Source organism: Muscardinus avellanarius (genome assembly GCF_963383645.1).
Source record: "Muscardinus avellanarius genome assembly, chromosome: 1".
Taxonomy (NCBI): Eukaryota; Metazoa; Chordata; class Mammalia; order Rodentia; family Gliridae; genus Muscardinus; species Muscardinus avellanarius.
In genome coordinates this window covers 102,608,833-102,624,922 of record NC_137786.1, presented here as the reverse complement: position 1 = coordinate 102,624,922, position 16,090 = coordinate 102,608,833, and the positions used below count along the sequence as shown (strand labels likewise).

Genomic DNA, 16,090 nt, shown 5'->3' with positions numbered 1-16,090 from the left:
GCTCAAGTCCTGCTGTTTCTCTTACCGTTTCTCCTATCTGGATTAACAAAGAGGCTCTGGGTAGTTTCCTTGCTAGAGAGCACTCTGTGGTAGACAGCGACATCATGTGGTTAAACATGTAGTTTCTACTTTACCACGTTAACCATGTTTCAAGTGTGCAATTCAATAGTGTTGAAATTTCACATTGTTGTGAAATTTTCATCTTGTAAGAACTAAAACTCTATATCCATTGGACAACTCTTTCTTCCCTCTGATCTGCCCATAGTAATCACCATTCTACTTTTTCTATAAATTTGACCATATTAGATACTTCCGATAAGTAAAAATCAAATGGTATTTATTGCTACTGCCTCATTTGACTTAGAATAATGTCCTGAAGTTTCTTCCATGTGGTAGCCTCCTTAAGGGTAAATAATATTTCATTGTGTAAATACTATTTGTGTATTCATTCCACAATCCATGGATATTTGGGTTGCTTCCACCTCTTGGCTGCTACAGAGGTTTGCAAATCTCTTGGAGACCCCTGCTTTCAATATTTTGGATATATTATTATCTTTTCTTACTGTTTCTTCAAAGGAAGAACATAGGAATCAAATGATATTTTATCAACTGAAAATATACCTATATATACTGCTGTTTTGACTCAAATTTTATTTTTGAAATGTTTACATAGTTTATAAATAACTTATCTGTTTCTTATTTGAATAACATATTCCTAAATTGGGAATATTCTCTTTCTTTTTGAACATGAAATTTTTTGTGGTTACTGGGGATGGAACCCAGGAGCATTCTACCTCAGAGCCACACCCACAGACCTATATTTTTATTCTTTATTTTTAAAAAGGGTCTCACTGAGTTGCAAAGGGTTCACTAAGTATCTGAGCCTGTGTGTGAACAGCGACCCTCCTGTCTCAGCATCCCAAATGCTGAGATTACAAACATGTGCCACTATACTCCGCTTACACTTAAATTTTTAATCAAGAACAATACAATTTATCTCTTTTTAATGATTACTTCAGACCATCTTTACTTAATTCTTAGCTGTCCTCTTCACATGAGGAAATATAAAAATAGACTGACAATAACATGGAAATAAAATTAATCAAAGGAAGGGTTATTGTACAAAATGCATAATAAAACATCATTTTCAACTAATCTAAGTATGTCCCAAATTTTGTTCTTAGCTTCTTAGAGCAAAGAGGAAAACAAATCTAATTGAAAATTTTAAATGTTCATAAAAAGTCAAGTTCTTGCTAAAGAAAAGCGAGCTTTTCCTGTTACTGGAACCCAGTAATAACTAATATCTTTAATACTTACTTGTACCATCTAAAAATATATATATATGTCATGCTCTAACAGTGACTCCTACATAAACTTACTTAAGAACAGAAGTATAGGATCATTTATTGGCTTCCACATAGAAATGGGTACTTTTTTAAGGCTGAGTTGAGTCAATACATCTCAATAATGTCAAAAGGAAAATATCTCCACATTCACAATTTATTTTCTTCTATTGGCCTTCTTTTCAGGTAGACTTACCCCATGTGACAGGGAAAATAGTCAATGTAGTTTTTAGCTTATATATTACCAATCTAATGACTCTCAGTACATAGTACCCTTTCCAAAGAGTTGCAACAAAAATCCTAGATACCACTTCCTATGGCCTGACTTGAAAGATGTATCTCCTCCTTTAGTGAATAATTGTGATGGCTCTCCAATTGGCCAGACATGGGTCACTTGTTCATTTCTGAAGCCAAGAAAAGACATGGGGAGATTGATTCTTGTGGAGGCTATGACATGTACCCAAACTCTCCTAGAACTTAAACTGTTCCACATATTTTTAGACTAGCCATCAGAGCATTGCATAGTTTCCGAGTAATTGCGTATATGATGCCCAGAAATTTTATTGAATCAGTGGCCATATTTTATATAATCAGTGGGCATTTTTATGACTGTTGACACATTGAGGACTTATACCTAGAATCCAAATGTTAGTTCCAAGAAACATGGCTTGCTTTAGGCAAGTTTTACAGTTGTGTAAGGTAGTTATGCTAGATTTTTAGAATGACACGTATGAGGATAGAAAACATATTTGGGCTGTTATTCAGGGTTTCTGAGGACATGGAATCTCTCTATCCATCCCCCAGGGAGGTTAAGCACCATAGCCAACTATGCAAGCAGGTTTTCTCCAATGGGGAAAGGAGGCTGAGAGGCCATGCAAATAGCACCTCCCCTCACTGCCACCCCCACGCCAACTTGACACCCCTTAGGATCTGCAATGACTTGAATAGAAACCCCAAAATATATTTGTACCCAGATCCTCAGAATGTAACCTCATTTGTAATAAAGTTCTCTAAATATAATTAAGACAAATTTTTTGTGGTACTGGGGATGAAACCCAGGGGCTTTCTACCTCTGAGCTACACTCCCTGACTTTTTGTGTGTGTGTGTGTGGGTCTGGGAATGGAACCCAGAGGCATTTGACCTCCGAAACATAACCCCTGCCCTATTTTTTATTCTTTACTTTGAAACAGGGTCTCATAAACAGAGTCTCACTAAGTTGCCAAGAGCCTCACTAAGTAGCTGAGGCTGGCTTTGAACCTGTGCAATCCTCCAGTCTCAGCCTCTCAGGTGCTGGGATTACATCACCACATCACCACACCTGGCTAAGACAAAGATATTAATATGAAACCATCCTGGCCTGGGGTTGGCCATGAATCCAGTGACAGTTGTCCCTTATAAGGCAAAAAAAGAGAAGACACATGGTTACATGAAGAAGATATGAATGCAGATAAAATCTTGAGTTGTGTTTCCATAAATCAAGGAATACCAAGAACTTCTAGAAGCTGGAAGAGGCAGGAAGGATTTTCCCCTGCAGCCTTCAGAGGAAATGTGGTCCAGATAACAAATGACTTTAGATCTGGCCCCTAGAACTATCAAACAATAAACTTCTTTTGTTCCACGTAACCAAATTTATGGTAATTTTTTTGTGTGTGGTACTGGGGTTCTTGGAAGCCCTTCTACTTCCGGGCTACACTCCCAGACCTATTTTATATTTTTATTTGGAAACAGGGTCTCTTACGCCAGCGCGGCTGGCTTCAAACCTGTGCAATCCTTCTGTCTCAGCCTCCCAAGCGTGGGGATTACAACCGTGCACCACCACGCCCAGCAAAGTTATGGTAATTTGTGGTAGCAACACAAAGGAACTAATATGGTAGCCACTGCTAAAACTGTACCCTTTGCATCTATCAGAGCAAACTGTAAGTTCCATAATTTTTATGAGTCTGAGCATTCATTCTTGCAAAACCTTTAATGTAGTTTTTCACAAAACTACTACAAAGATGCAGAAGGAAAAGCAAAAGTTGGGAATTGAAGCTAAATAATAAAAAGAAGATGTACCTATGCCATTTTTAATTTACTATTTTCTTCTACTACCCTTGATATAAATAAAGGAAGCCAAAATGATAGGTTTTTCCCCATAGAATCTGTTATCCGCTTAATGGTCAGATGCACTGGTAACTGTGCCAATAATACTATTCTTCTACCAATTATATTGCCTGTTGTAATGGTCTCCTCTTAAAATTTATTCTTTTTACATTTCTCTAAGAACATTGAAACTCTAATGAATATATTGTTGTAAATTCACTATTTCATTTTTCCCTCTGAAATAAATATGATTATATTTCTAGCTTCTGCAAAGTTCTCTGTGATTACTGGAGACTCCTGTGATAGCTTTCCTCCACATGTTGGCTCAACATCCCAGATTTTTTTGGCCTTATGGTATCACAATATCAATCTGTTCTTCTGTGTTTGTTACAACAGGAGAAGAGGGCAGAAGAGAATCTTACACCAGCTGTTACATAATTCTGCTTGGAAATTATACACAATTATATTTTATTGGCCAAAGAAAATCCCACAAACATACTACCTCAAGGCAAGAGGGAAATGAAATTCTTGGGTGTTCCCAGAAGGAGAACAGAAATATTGGTAGTGGCTACCAAAATAAACAACTATTTCTCATTCTCACCTATTTGTATTTTTTTATTAACTAACAAACTCAAAGTTGCCTCAAATGATACTTAACTTTTCTAATTATTTATTTTTATACCAGAACATGGAACTACAATTCTATCACAAAAAAACACTTTCCTAAAAAGAAGAAACAATTTAAGAAATAAAATCTCCCTCCTATTTATTTATTTATTTATTTATATGGTACTGAGGATTGAACCCAGGGGTATTCTGCCTCTGAGCTATATACCAACCCTATATTGTTATTTTTTTTCACTTTGAAACAGGATCTCACTAGGTTACTGAGGGCCTCTTTATGTCACTGAGGCTCTCCTCAAACCTGTGATCCTCCTGTCTCAGTTTCAAAGTGCTGGACTTACAAGCATACGCCACCATGTTTAGCTTCTCTTTTATTCTTTAAGTTTTTCTCTTTCATTTCAGGCAATGTAAATTATTTTCCTAAAATTAAACTGTATTGGTATTATCATACCCAGGTAAATTGAAAATAAATTACAATTCTTAAAAACATATAACCAAAACTAATTACTAAAATCAAATAACACAAAATTAATTCTATCAAGATTTTACTGACATAAATTGAAGCCTCCATACAGCATAATCATATTTGCCTAGTTTTTTTCAGATACCTTTAATAGTTAAAATTAACCAAAAATTAATCCAAATGCATAACAATGTTTATAATCTGGTATAAGATCTGTCTTCTATGTAGCTGAGTCTGTTCATGAACCGCAGTCCTCCGGTCTCAGCCTCCCGAATGCTGGGATTACAAGCATGCATCACCTCGCCCAGCTTACATCTCAGCCTTTATAACATCATCTTTTAAGAATATGACTGCTGACTTCCGGGAAGATGGCGACGGAGAAAAGCGGGGCTTACGAGCCTCGCTAACAACCAATCTCTATTACTACAAAATCAGCGCCTTTCCTAGTCAGAAAACACCCTCAGCAGAGAAACAAAAAAATGTAATTACAAGGGACAGAGAAAAAGAGGGCTGGAAAAACGACACACAGAAAGAAACCATATCACAGTGATATGATATGAGCGGTGGGCGCCATTTTCCCTTGATGCACCAGACCCCAGAGAGGAGGAGAACTCAGAACGAAGCTCAGAGCCATAGAGGTGACACGCCGGCCTCACACCCAAGGATGCGGCAGCAACTCCTTACTGCCGGCGGTAGTGGCGAGTTCACCAGACGGCACCAGACCAATGCACTCAACAACCCACCAGGCTCCAGAGAGGACCGGCGGACAGCGAGCTGAGGTGAGCCGCTGCGGAACAGCCAGGTGGGATTTGGCAGATTTTTCAGCGCAGGGAGCATCTAAAGCTCCCAGTGGCTGGGCTCAGCACACCCTGCAGGGACTCAGAGAGGAGCGCAAAACCAGAGAAGAAATACGCCAGCCTCATGACCGAGGGTGTGGTAGCGGTGCCATATTGCCACTGGCGGCAGCAGCAGCAAATTCACCGAGTCCATTACAGCTCCATCTGCGCACTCAACAACAGTGAGTCAAATTGAGGCCCCTAGAGAAGAAATCCCAGTACAGCACCCCCAGGGACTTGACCCAGTGGGGGAGTGGCGGTGGCAGAGATATCACGCCATAGGAGAACGTGCAACCTGGCACCCCCCATGGTCTAAAGCAGCCTCTATTGACTCCCTGGGTCTGAGACTCTGCCATACAACCTAGTAAAGGAGTAGTGGGGACTGAGATACCACAGACTCGAGATCCAGAGCACCTTAAGTGAAGTCTTAGTGACCCAAGGGAAGAACCCAGAGAAGGCACTAACTTCCGAAATCATGGAAAAGAGGAGTAACGATGGAGCACTGAATGTCCACAACCCCACAACATCAGAACCCGATAAAACAGAAATTCAGAGATTTCTAGAAGATCAAATCAGGAAAATAACTGTAGAAATAATAGAGGTGTTTCGAAAAGAATTCAGAGAGAGCCAAAAAGAGATAAAGGATGCAATTAATGAAGTAAAGTCCTCAATTCAAAGTACAAACAACCGATTAGACCACATGGAGAATAGAATCTCGCTCTTAGAAGATGATCACTCCAAAAATGAATGCATAGTTTCTCTTTTTTTTTTTTTTTTTTTTTGGTGGTACTGGGGTTTCTGGAAGCCCTTCTACCTCTGGGCTACACTCCCAGACCTATTTTTACATTTTTATTTGGAAACAGGGTCTCCTAAGCCAGCGCGCGCGGCTGGCTTCGAACCTGCGCGATCCTCCTGTCTCTGCCTCCCAAGTGCGGGGATTACAGGCGTGCACCACCACGCCTGGCTATAGTTTCTAATTTAGAAAAAAAAATCCGACAGCAGGAATCTGACATTGAAGAAATATGGGCCCATTTTAAGAGAGCTAACCTAAGAATAATTGAAATAGAGGAGGGAAAAGAAGGTGAAACCAAAGGGATCAACAATCTCTTCAAGGAAGTAATAGCAGAAAATTTTCCAAACATAGAACAAGAGGTTGATACACAGGTCCAGGAAACTTATAGAACCCCCTTTAGACAGGATCGAAGAGGATCCCCACGCCACATAATTGTCAAAATGACCAATGTGGCCGGGCGTGGTGGCGCACGCTTGTAATCCCTGCGCTTGGGAGGCAGAGACAGGAGGATCGCGCAGGTTCGAAGCCAGCCGCCCGCGCTGGTTTAGGAGACCCTGTTTCCAAATAAAAAATGTAAAAACAGGTCTGGGAGTGTAGCCCGGAGGTAGGAGGGCTTCCAGGAACCCCAGTACCACCAAAAAAAAAAAAATGACCAGTGTGGAAGCCAAACAGAGAATCTTAAAGGCAACAAAAACAAAGGGCCAAGTGACATTCAGAGGCAAACCAATTAGAATCACTCCAGACTTCCCAAACCAAGTCAATGAGAGCCAGAAGGGCTTGGAGTAACATATTCCAAACTCTGAAAGAAAACAACTTCCAGCCAAAAATTTCCTACCCAGCAAAACTTTCTATCAAATTAGATGAAAAAATAAGAAGCTTCCATGACAAACAGCAACTGAAGGAATTTATGTCTTCAAAACCAGCGCAAGAGAAAATACTCAAAGAGATTAACTACAAAGAAGAATTAGGTAACACACACCAGAACCAGAGAAACAAGAGTTTCCATCCAACAGACAACTAAGATTGGTTATCTGTGGAGATTCATTATTTATGTTAGTCTTTTACCTATCTCTAAATTGTATTGTTTGCTTTTATTGTTGCTAATTTTTAGGATTTCTACTTGGAATATTAATATACCTTCAGATATAGCATTTGGAAATATTTTATCCCATTCTATCAATAACTTTTAACTCTGTTTACATTGTCTTTGAATATACAATATTTTTTTAATTTTTAGGGAGTTTGTTTACTCTTCTGTTGCCTGTGCCATTGAAATCATATCCAAGAAATCACTGCCAATTTCAACGTTGTGAGGTTTAATGACCCAGATTTTCTTCTAAATGTTTATAGTCCTAAGGTTTATATTTAGGTCTTTTATCTATTTTGAGTTAATACTTGTATATGGTATTAGGTAAGGGTCCACTTTTATTCTTTTTCATGTAATTATTATTTTTCAACAATATTTAGTTAAAAGATTATTATTTCCTCCACCAAATGTTCATGGAAAGCTTGTCAAAAATAACTTGACAATATATGGAAGAATTTATCTCTAGGCTTTTATTTAACTCCAATGGTTTATATATCTGCCTTTATAACAGTACAACACTGTTTCAATTATTGTAGCTTTATAACATTTGAAATCAGAAAATATACATCTTCTAGCTTTGTTCTTTTTCGAGATCGTTTTGGGTATCTAGCATCCATATTCCACATTAGGATAGATTTTTTCTGAAAAATAAATAAATAAATGTATGATAGTTTCACCTAAAAAATAGAAAAAAATATTCTCTGGTAAGAAAGAAAGCAAAAAGAAATATTGAAATGTTATCTTTAAGTCATCAAAAGCTTGGTATCAGACAAATGAAACTGTTCTGTGAGATTATCATTGTTAATTTTGGATAAATTGCTATAATACTAGATGTCAACCACTAAGCCAAGCATGGGAAGGAGGGATGGGGAGGGAATGGGGTGGGGATTGGGTAGGGGCTAATTGGGCGATGTGTGTGTGTGTATGTCTACAAAAAGTGTTTTTTTATCCCATTATTATGTATGAATACAGTGCACCAATAAAAAAAAATTAATAAAAAATTTAAATGCTAAAAAAAGAATATGACTGCTTGTAAGTCAATATATTTTCTAAATCAAGGTCTAATTAAATTGTAAATGTAATATGAAATAAGAATTAAATAATAAATTTTCCATAAATAAGGACTATTCTATGCTCTTATTAATATTAAAATATATAGGTAATAACAAATTGTGGAAAAGAACTGGTGGAAAAATAAATTTCCAGCAAGCCTCAGAAACTTAGTGAGGCCCTCTGCAATTTAGTGAGATGCTTTTTCAAAATAAAATAAAATAAAATAGGGTTGGGAGTGTAGCTTAGAAGTAGAATGTCCCTATGTTCTAACCCCAGCACCACACACACACACACACACACACACACACACACACACCAGTCGTGGTACACTGGCCTGAAGGCATTAAAGACTGAAAGCTTAATGCCTTCAGGCCAAATTTAAGAGGTTAATTATATTATCAAAAGATGCAAAGATGCTTAGTTCAGTTCCATCAATAATCATATGGTTAATCTTTCACTAAAATACTGTGAGATAATTGCTTCTTCAAACTATATAAAATTTCAAATAAAATAGTGTAATTGTAGCATTAAATGCCAACCTCTGTTTTTTTCTTCTTGCTTAATAAAAGAAAATACATGTTTATCCTTTGCATACCACTCATAATTTTCAGGCTGGCCTCAAAACGTAGTTTCCTCTCAATTGATCAATTTACTTACCTCTTCCAGGGCATTTTTCAGCTACTTGATCTTTTTCCCTCGTGCACTGGGGCAATGAGAATTATATACACTCAGTTTTCTTTTCTAGGAACTCCTGTATGCTAGGCAAGGGTTCTACTGCTGAGCTACCCTCCTGGTCCTACACAGTTTTCTGAGTACTATTTGCATAAATAGGGAATTACTTAATTTGCTTTGTTTGCTAATGACTGTCATCATCTTGTTCCTTCTTTTTAAGTGAGATGCTGAGGCCATTTATATTTTTCCATAGTGATGGTGACATACATGCAGACAGCATAGGGAGGGATCTGGGGAAATCCCCCCTCTCTTTCTCATATAGGGTTTTGAGGTTGGCCTTGGCATTCTCATATATATATGTGTGTGTGTGTGTGTGTGTGTGTGTGTGTGTGTGTGTGTATGTGTGTCTGTATGTGTGTATACATATACACATGTGTGTATATATACACACACATATATATGTATATATATATATGTGTGTGTGTGTGTGTATATATACATATATAGTCATTGTTCCTCCCTGTCTCCCCTCCCCTTCCCCTAGACCACCTTTCTGGCTTCTGGAGTCTCTTTTCCATTTTCTGAAGCCCCTCTGATATACTGTTTATTTACTCCCTAGCTTCCACATATTAGAGAAAACATATGACCCTTCATTTTCTGTGACTGGCTAATCTCACCTAACATACTGTTCTCCAGGTCCATCCATTTTCCTGCAAATGGCATTATTATGTTCTTCTTTAATGCTGAGTAGAATTCCACTGTGTGTATATCCCACAATTTTGTAATCCATTCATCTATTAATGGACATCTAGGTTGTTTCAATAATTTGACTGTTGTGAATTTTGCTACTATAACATGGATATGTATATACTACTATAATTTTCTGAGTTCAGTCCCTTTGGAAAGATACCTAGGAGTAACTGGATAGCTGAAGATTGAACCCAGGGACATTCTTCCTCTGAGCTACACTTCCAGAATTTTTTTTACTTTTCATTTTGAAGCAGGGTCTTGCTAAATTTCTGAGTCTCACTAAATTGCTGAGGCTGATTTTGAACCTATGAGACTCTGTTTCAAAATAAAGAATAAGAGATTCAAAATGGCAACAGCAGGACACAGCACATCTCCATAGCTGAAACAAACAAACAAAAAAGTTCAACTATCGAGAAGGCAGCATCTAGATGAGCAAAATAAATACAGCTCACAACCAAAACAGAAACAGGAACCACAGCAGAAGGAATCCAATAATTCTGAACTGCGGGATTCACTGGAAAAAGCCTGAGTGTGGCACTGACCTGCTGAGGACAGGCTGCTGGCACCATCGTGGGCCCCGGGCCCAAACCTTGAACCTTGGTGTGGCAGCCTCAAGAAATCCAAATAATCCAAGTGTTTGAAAGCAGCCACGGACCTCCAACATCTTAAGTGGCGAGGCACCCGTGTGCTCACCAAAGGCAGCACCTGCAGCGGCACAGCCCTCCAGAGACCTGGGGGAGGAACCCTGTACACATGGAAAAGCCTCAGGATCCAGCAGCACAGGAGCCTTCCAGTGGCCCAGACCACAGCAGCCAGGTAATCCTGTGTGCCCAGAGAAGGGATCCTGTGGGCTAGCCCAGTTAGAACGTCCAGTGACACAGGAAAGGTGCTCAAGGCTCTGTACCTGCACAAAGTCACAAGGGGACATGCCAAGTCTATATTAGATGCATTCTTTACAAAGCTGTCAGTGGCGAGAGAAGAGATCAGGTAGAGACTGGGTCAAAAGCTGACAATAGGGTTCAGAGCAAATAAGAGACATTGGGACGGGCATAGTGGCACGCGCTTGTAATCCCCGCGCTTGGTAGATGGAGACAGGAGGATTGCTCAGGTTCGAAATGAGCCTCGCTGGCTTAAGAGGCCCTGTTTCCAAATAAAAATATTTTAAAAATAGGTGTCTGGGAGTGTAGCCCGGAGGTAGAAGGGTTTCCAGGAACCCCAGTACCACCAAAAAAACAAAGCAAAAGAAAAATAGAGACATTGGATTATACTCCAGAATCTACCAGTGATCAGACATACAAATATTATATGGACCCAGCCCCATATTTGTAAATTAGTAGGACCTTGTTTTTTGTTTGTTTGTTTTTGTTTTTGTTGGTGGTGGTGGTGTGCTGTTTGGGATTTTTTTTTTCTTCTTCTCTTTCTTTTATTCGGTTTTTTTTTCTGGTTTGGTTGTTTGTTTTGTTGTCTCAAAATAAGGAATAAAAAAAATCTGGCCGGGAGTATAGCACAGAGGTAGCATGCCCCTGGGTTCCATCCCCAGTATCCCCAACACACATACACACAGAGTCAATGAACCACAATGGAACAAGCAAGTGTTTTGACCTGGAAATTTCTGAGGAAAAACTAGTAATTATCCTAAACATAGTTTTTATGAGCCTTACCATTTTCATTCATCAAGTAAAAATAAAGCCTCACCTCATAAAGTAATTGGAATTACATGCTGTAAAGATAAAGAGTTTTAGTACATTTGTGAGTAAATGAAGTACTCAAGTATTTCCAACTCTATTTCAAAAATAAGTTCCTGCAACATTAAGACTTCTCCACCCAGAGAAAACCATGGCCAACATCAAGAAGTTGTCCTCAAGGACAATGAAATAGCTGCATATTTTAACTGGATTAATAGTACCACCCAGTAGATAAATTTTTAGTTACATGTATTACAAATGTTTTGTTTACACTGCCCATGATGGCTCACACTTGAATTCCCAGTACTTGGGAGGCTGGGACAGGAGGATGGAAGGTTCAAAGCCAACCTTGGCAAGGTAGCAAGGCTCTCAGCAACCTAGAGAGACCCTGTTTCTGAATAAATAAAATCAGGCTGAGGCTGTAGCTTGGAGGTTGAATGCCTCTGGGTTCAATCCCCAGTACTCCCCCCCAAAAAAAATTCTGGTTATTGATCGCTTTGAAATGTAACACAAAGGGAAACCAGATGGCTTCTATACTTTGCACAAAATTATTTGTGCAGGGCTTTGACATTTTGCTAGGGAATATAAGATAATAAGTAAATCTAAAAGTGTCACTGACCATGACCTCGTTGAGACACTGCATTAAATATTGTCAAGACTACTCAGTAGATAGGTATTTTTAAATAACTCTACCACTTAAATCAAGAAATATGTTTTCCATGATATTCTTTGTCTCCTATAAGACAGCTGCAATAAATAGTTATATACATTAAATGGTAGAATTTGTTTTAATTTAAGGAACACCTGGAACAAATTGTTTAAAATGACATTCGAAAAGCTGATTGACGTGTGTGTGTTGTGTAGTGCGTATTGAACCCAAGACATCCTACCTTCAAGTTATACCCCCAGCCCGATTTTCTTTATTTGAAACCAAGGTATCTCTCACTACAATGCTGAAAGCCTACGTTGCCTTTGCTGAGGCTGGCTTTGAACCTACACTCCACTGTCTCAGCCTCCCAACTACTGGGATTGTGGGCCTGCACCATCGCGTCCGGCTTGGTATGTTGAATCTTTGTGTGTGTGTGTGTGTGTGTGTGTGTGTGTGTGTGTGTGTGTGTTACTGGGGGATGGGACCCAGGGGCTTTTCTACCTCCCAGACCTATTTTATACTTTATTTGGAAACAGGGTCTCACTAAATTACTGAGAGTCTAAGTACCTGAGGCTGGCTTCGAACCAGTGCGATCCTGCCGTCTCAGCCTCCCAAGCGCTAAGATTACAAGCGTGCGCCACCACACCTGGCTCCTTCAATCTTAATAAAAACAAAAAAGCCAAACTCAAACTTACATTACCGGTAAGATCCGAATTTTCTTCCGGGTGCACATTTCTTTCCGACGCGTTCAATCCTGGAGACAATCCGGGGCTGAAGGCCATGAGGTCGGCCTTGGGCGGGCCCTCTCCCGAGCACACCCTCTGCCTCCTCTGCTGCGAGGACGACCAGCTGCCCGCGGCGCTCGAGCACACCAGCACGGGCTGCGCCGGCCCGCACGCGCCCTCGCCCGGCGCCGCCAACGCCGCCGCCGCCGCCGCCGCCGCCGCCGCCGCCGAGCAGCGCAGCGCCGTGTACAGCAGCAGCGTGAGCACCAGCAGGCTGCACACGGCGCAGATGGCCACGATCAGGTACACGTTGACGTCCAGCAGCGCCGCCGCGCCGCCCGCCGCGCCCGCCGCCGCCCGCGACGCCGCCGCCGGCGCCTGGCCGCTCTCCACCAGCGACAGCAGCACGGTGGCCGTGGCCGTGAGCGCCGGCTCGCCGTGGTCCTTCACCAGCACCAGCAGGCGCTGGCGCGGCGCGTCCGCCTCGTCCAGCGCGCGCGTCGTGCTCACCTCGCCCGTGTACAGCCCCACGCGGAACGGGCCGCCCGCCGCCGCCAGCAGCTCGTACGACAGCCACGCGTTGTAGCCCGAGTCCGCGTCCACCGCGCGCACCTTCGCCACCACGTGGCCCGCGCCCGCCGCCCGCGGCACCAGCTCGCCCCGCGCGCCGCCCGCCGCGCCCGCCCCGGGCGCCAGCAGCGCGGGCGCGTTGTCGTTCTCGTCCACCACGAACACCTGCAGCGTCGCCGTGCTGCCCAGCGCCGGCGCGCCCGCGTCGCGCGCGCTCACCTCGAAGCGCAGCAGCTCCAGCTCCTCGCGGTCCAGCGGCTGCAGCGCCGACACGCGGCCGCTCTGCGCGTGCACCGACACGTAGCTCGACAGCGCGCGCGCGCCCACGCGCCGCTCCACCAGCGCGTACGACACGCGCGCGTTCTCCCGCGCGTCCGCGTCGCGCGCCGACACCGTCACCAGGTGGCAGCCCGGCGCGTTGTTCTCCCTCACGAACACCGTGTACTCGGCCTGCGAGAACGCGGGCGCGTTGTCGTTCACGTCGGCCACCTCCACCGACACGCTGGCCGACGCGCGCAGCGGGGGCGAGCCGCCGTCGCGCGCGCTCACCACCACCACGTAGGCCGCCGTGGCCTCGCGGTCCAGCCCGCTGTCCAGCACCAGCGAGTAGTAGTTCCTGAAGGTGGACACCAGCTTGAAGGGCTCCGGGGGCGCCAGCGAGCAGCTCACCTGGCCGTTGGCGCCGGAGTCGCGGTCCGACACGCTGATCAGGGCGATCACCGTGCCCGGGGGCGCGTCCTCTCTGATTGGCAAAGATAGCGAAGTGATTGCTAGTTCTGGAGAGTTATCATTTATGTCCAGCACCTTCACCAAAACTTTGCAGTGATTTGACAAAGGAGGATTTCCTTTATCAACTGCCTTTACCTGAATTTCGTAGGATTTTGTTTCTTCATAATCCAGATCACCAATTACCATAATTTCTCCTAAAGTGGAATCAATTTTGAATTTTTCTTGAATGTCAGGAGAAATATCGCTGCCAAAGGAAAAGACAACTTCACCATTTACACCTTCATCAGCGTCAGAGACGTTTAACGTGATCACTAATGTTCCAATTGTTGTAGTCTCTAATAAACTGACTCTGTATACTGCGTGTTCAAACAGCGGGGCATTATCGTTAACGTCCAGCACCGTAATCAGCAGCTGAACTGTACCTTCCAGTTCCGGTTTGCCCCCGTCAGTAGCTGTCAATAATAAACGAAGTGCTGGTGTTTGTTCTCTGTCCAAAGATTTTCTCAATTCAAGTGAAAGAGATTTGCTCAGTTCATCGCTTGTCTGTATGTCCAAAGAGAAGTAATCATTGGTGCTGAGAGTGTAAGTTAGAAGCGCGTTGGCGCCGATGTCTGCATCAGCAGCGCCCTCTACCGGAAACCGCGAATTTAGCTGTCTGTTTTCAGCAATAAATATCCTCTGTTCTTTGCCTCTAAAGATCGGTGGATTGTCGTTAATATCCTTCACCTCCACCTCCACGTGGAAGACCTGCAGCGGCCTGTCCACGATCACCTCCAGGTGGATGCTGCACTCCGCGCTCCGCCCGCACAGCTCCTCCCGGTCGATCCGAGCGTTCACAAACAAAATGCCATTCTGCAGATTTACCTCCAGAAGGTCCCCGCGCTCCCGGGACGCCACCCGGAACAGGCGCGGCACCAGCTCCGCCAGCTCCAGCCCCAGGTCCTGCGCGATGCGGCCCACGAAGGTGCCGTGTTTGGCCTCCTCCGGGATGGAGTAGTGCAGCTGGCCGCTCCCTGCCTCCCAGGCTGCCAGGAGCAGGAGCCAGAGCAGCAGACGCCAGGCTCCCAGACCTCCTTGCCTGGAAAACAGCATCGCAAAAACACTACACCTTAGCTACCCTCTCGCCTGACTTCAAAATCAAGTCATGTTTTCAATCGTTTATCCTTACTGTTTTTTGTCTTCTCCTGGGTGGCGACAAAATGGAGCTTTCTCCTTCAGTTTGTAGTGATCAGCACCTCATTGCTATTGACAAGACTTTGTGGTGTACAGCGACATCATGTGGCTATGTGAATTTTCGATCTATTACTTGATCTTTCAAAATACAGTCTATTCATTGCAATTTTCTCCAACGTAGTGTATTTCAATTAATGCCCTTATATATCTAAAACAGGTTCAAATCTCCATTGATAATATATAATTCAGTATCTTCAACTATTAATACAAAAATATTAGAATTGGATTTGAGAAATCTCGGGATATGTTTAAACAACCTCTCATTACATACTGCACTTAAAACGATTTACCAGCTCACATATTTTTATTAAATACATGTAAATGTATGCTTCAGTGTGTGTGTGTGTGTGTGTTACTGTGGTTGAACCCAGGGGCATTCTACCACTGAGCTACATCCTAAGCCCTATTTTTTTTTTTTTAATTTTGAAGCAGAGACTCACTAAGTTAGCACATACTAGCATCAAACCTGGGTACCTCCTGTCTCAGCCTCTCAAATTCTGGGATAACAGGCACGGCCACCATGTCTGGTTATGTATTAAGAAAGTTTTAAGATAATGGACTTCAACTATTAAAGTTCTCTTTATTATAGAACAGTTTTGGATATATATGTGTATATTCTATAGATAGATGATAGATAGATACATATATATATATATATAGTAGTTGGGATTACAGGCATGACTACCAGCTACAACTGGCTATAGATTTATTTATTTGTAAATAAATGCTTACCAGATATGTATATATCTGGCATTTAAAAAAATTCTGGAATACATTTGAAACTTCTTCAGTATT

The 16,090-nt window shown here is 42.4% G+C and overlaps 1 protein-coding gene across 1 annotated transcript; it reads right to left on the bottom strand.

Moving 5' to 3' along the window:
- Nucleotides 1-2: 2 nt before the first annotated feature.
- Nucleotides 3-15,154, bottom strand: LOC308273742 (protocadherin alpha-1-like; the record flags this gene model as incomplete). The annotated part of the gene is made up of 5 exons (XM_080711063.1): nucleotides 3-84; nucleotides 2,663-2,735; nucleotides 10,247-10,608; nucleotides 11,400-11,424; nucleotides 12,730-15,154. 5 exons carry the CDS (start codon nucleotides 15,152-15,154, stop codon nucleotides 3-5), a joined length of 2,967 nt encoding a protein of 988 aa, XP_080567189.1.
- Between the last annotated feature and the right edge of the window lie 936 nt (nucleotides 15,155-16,090).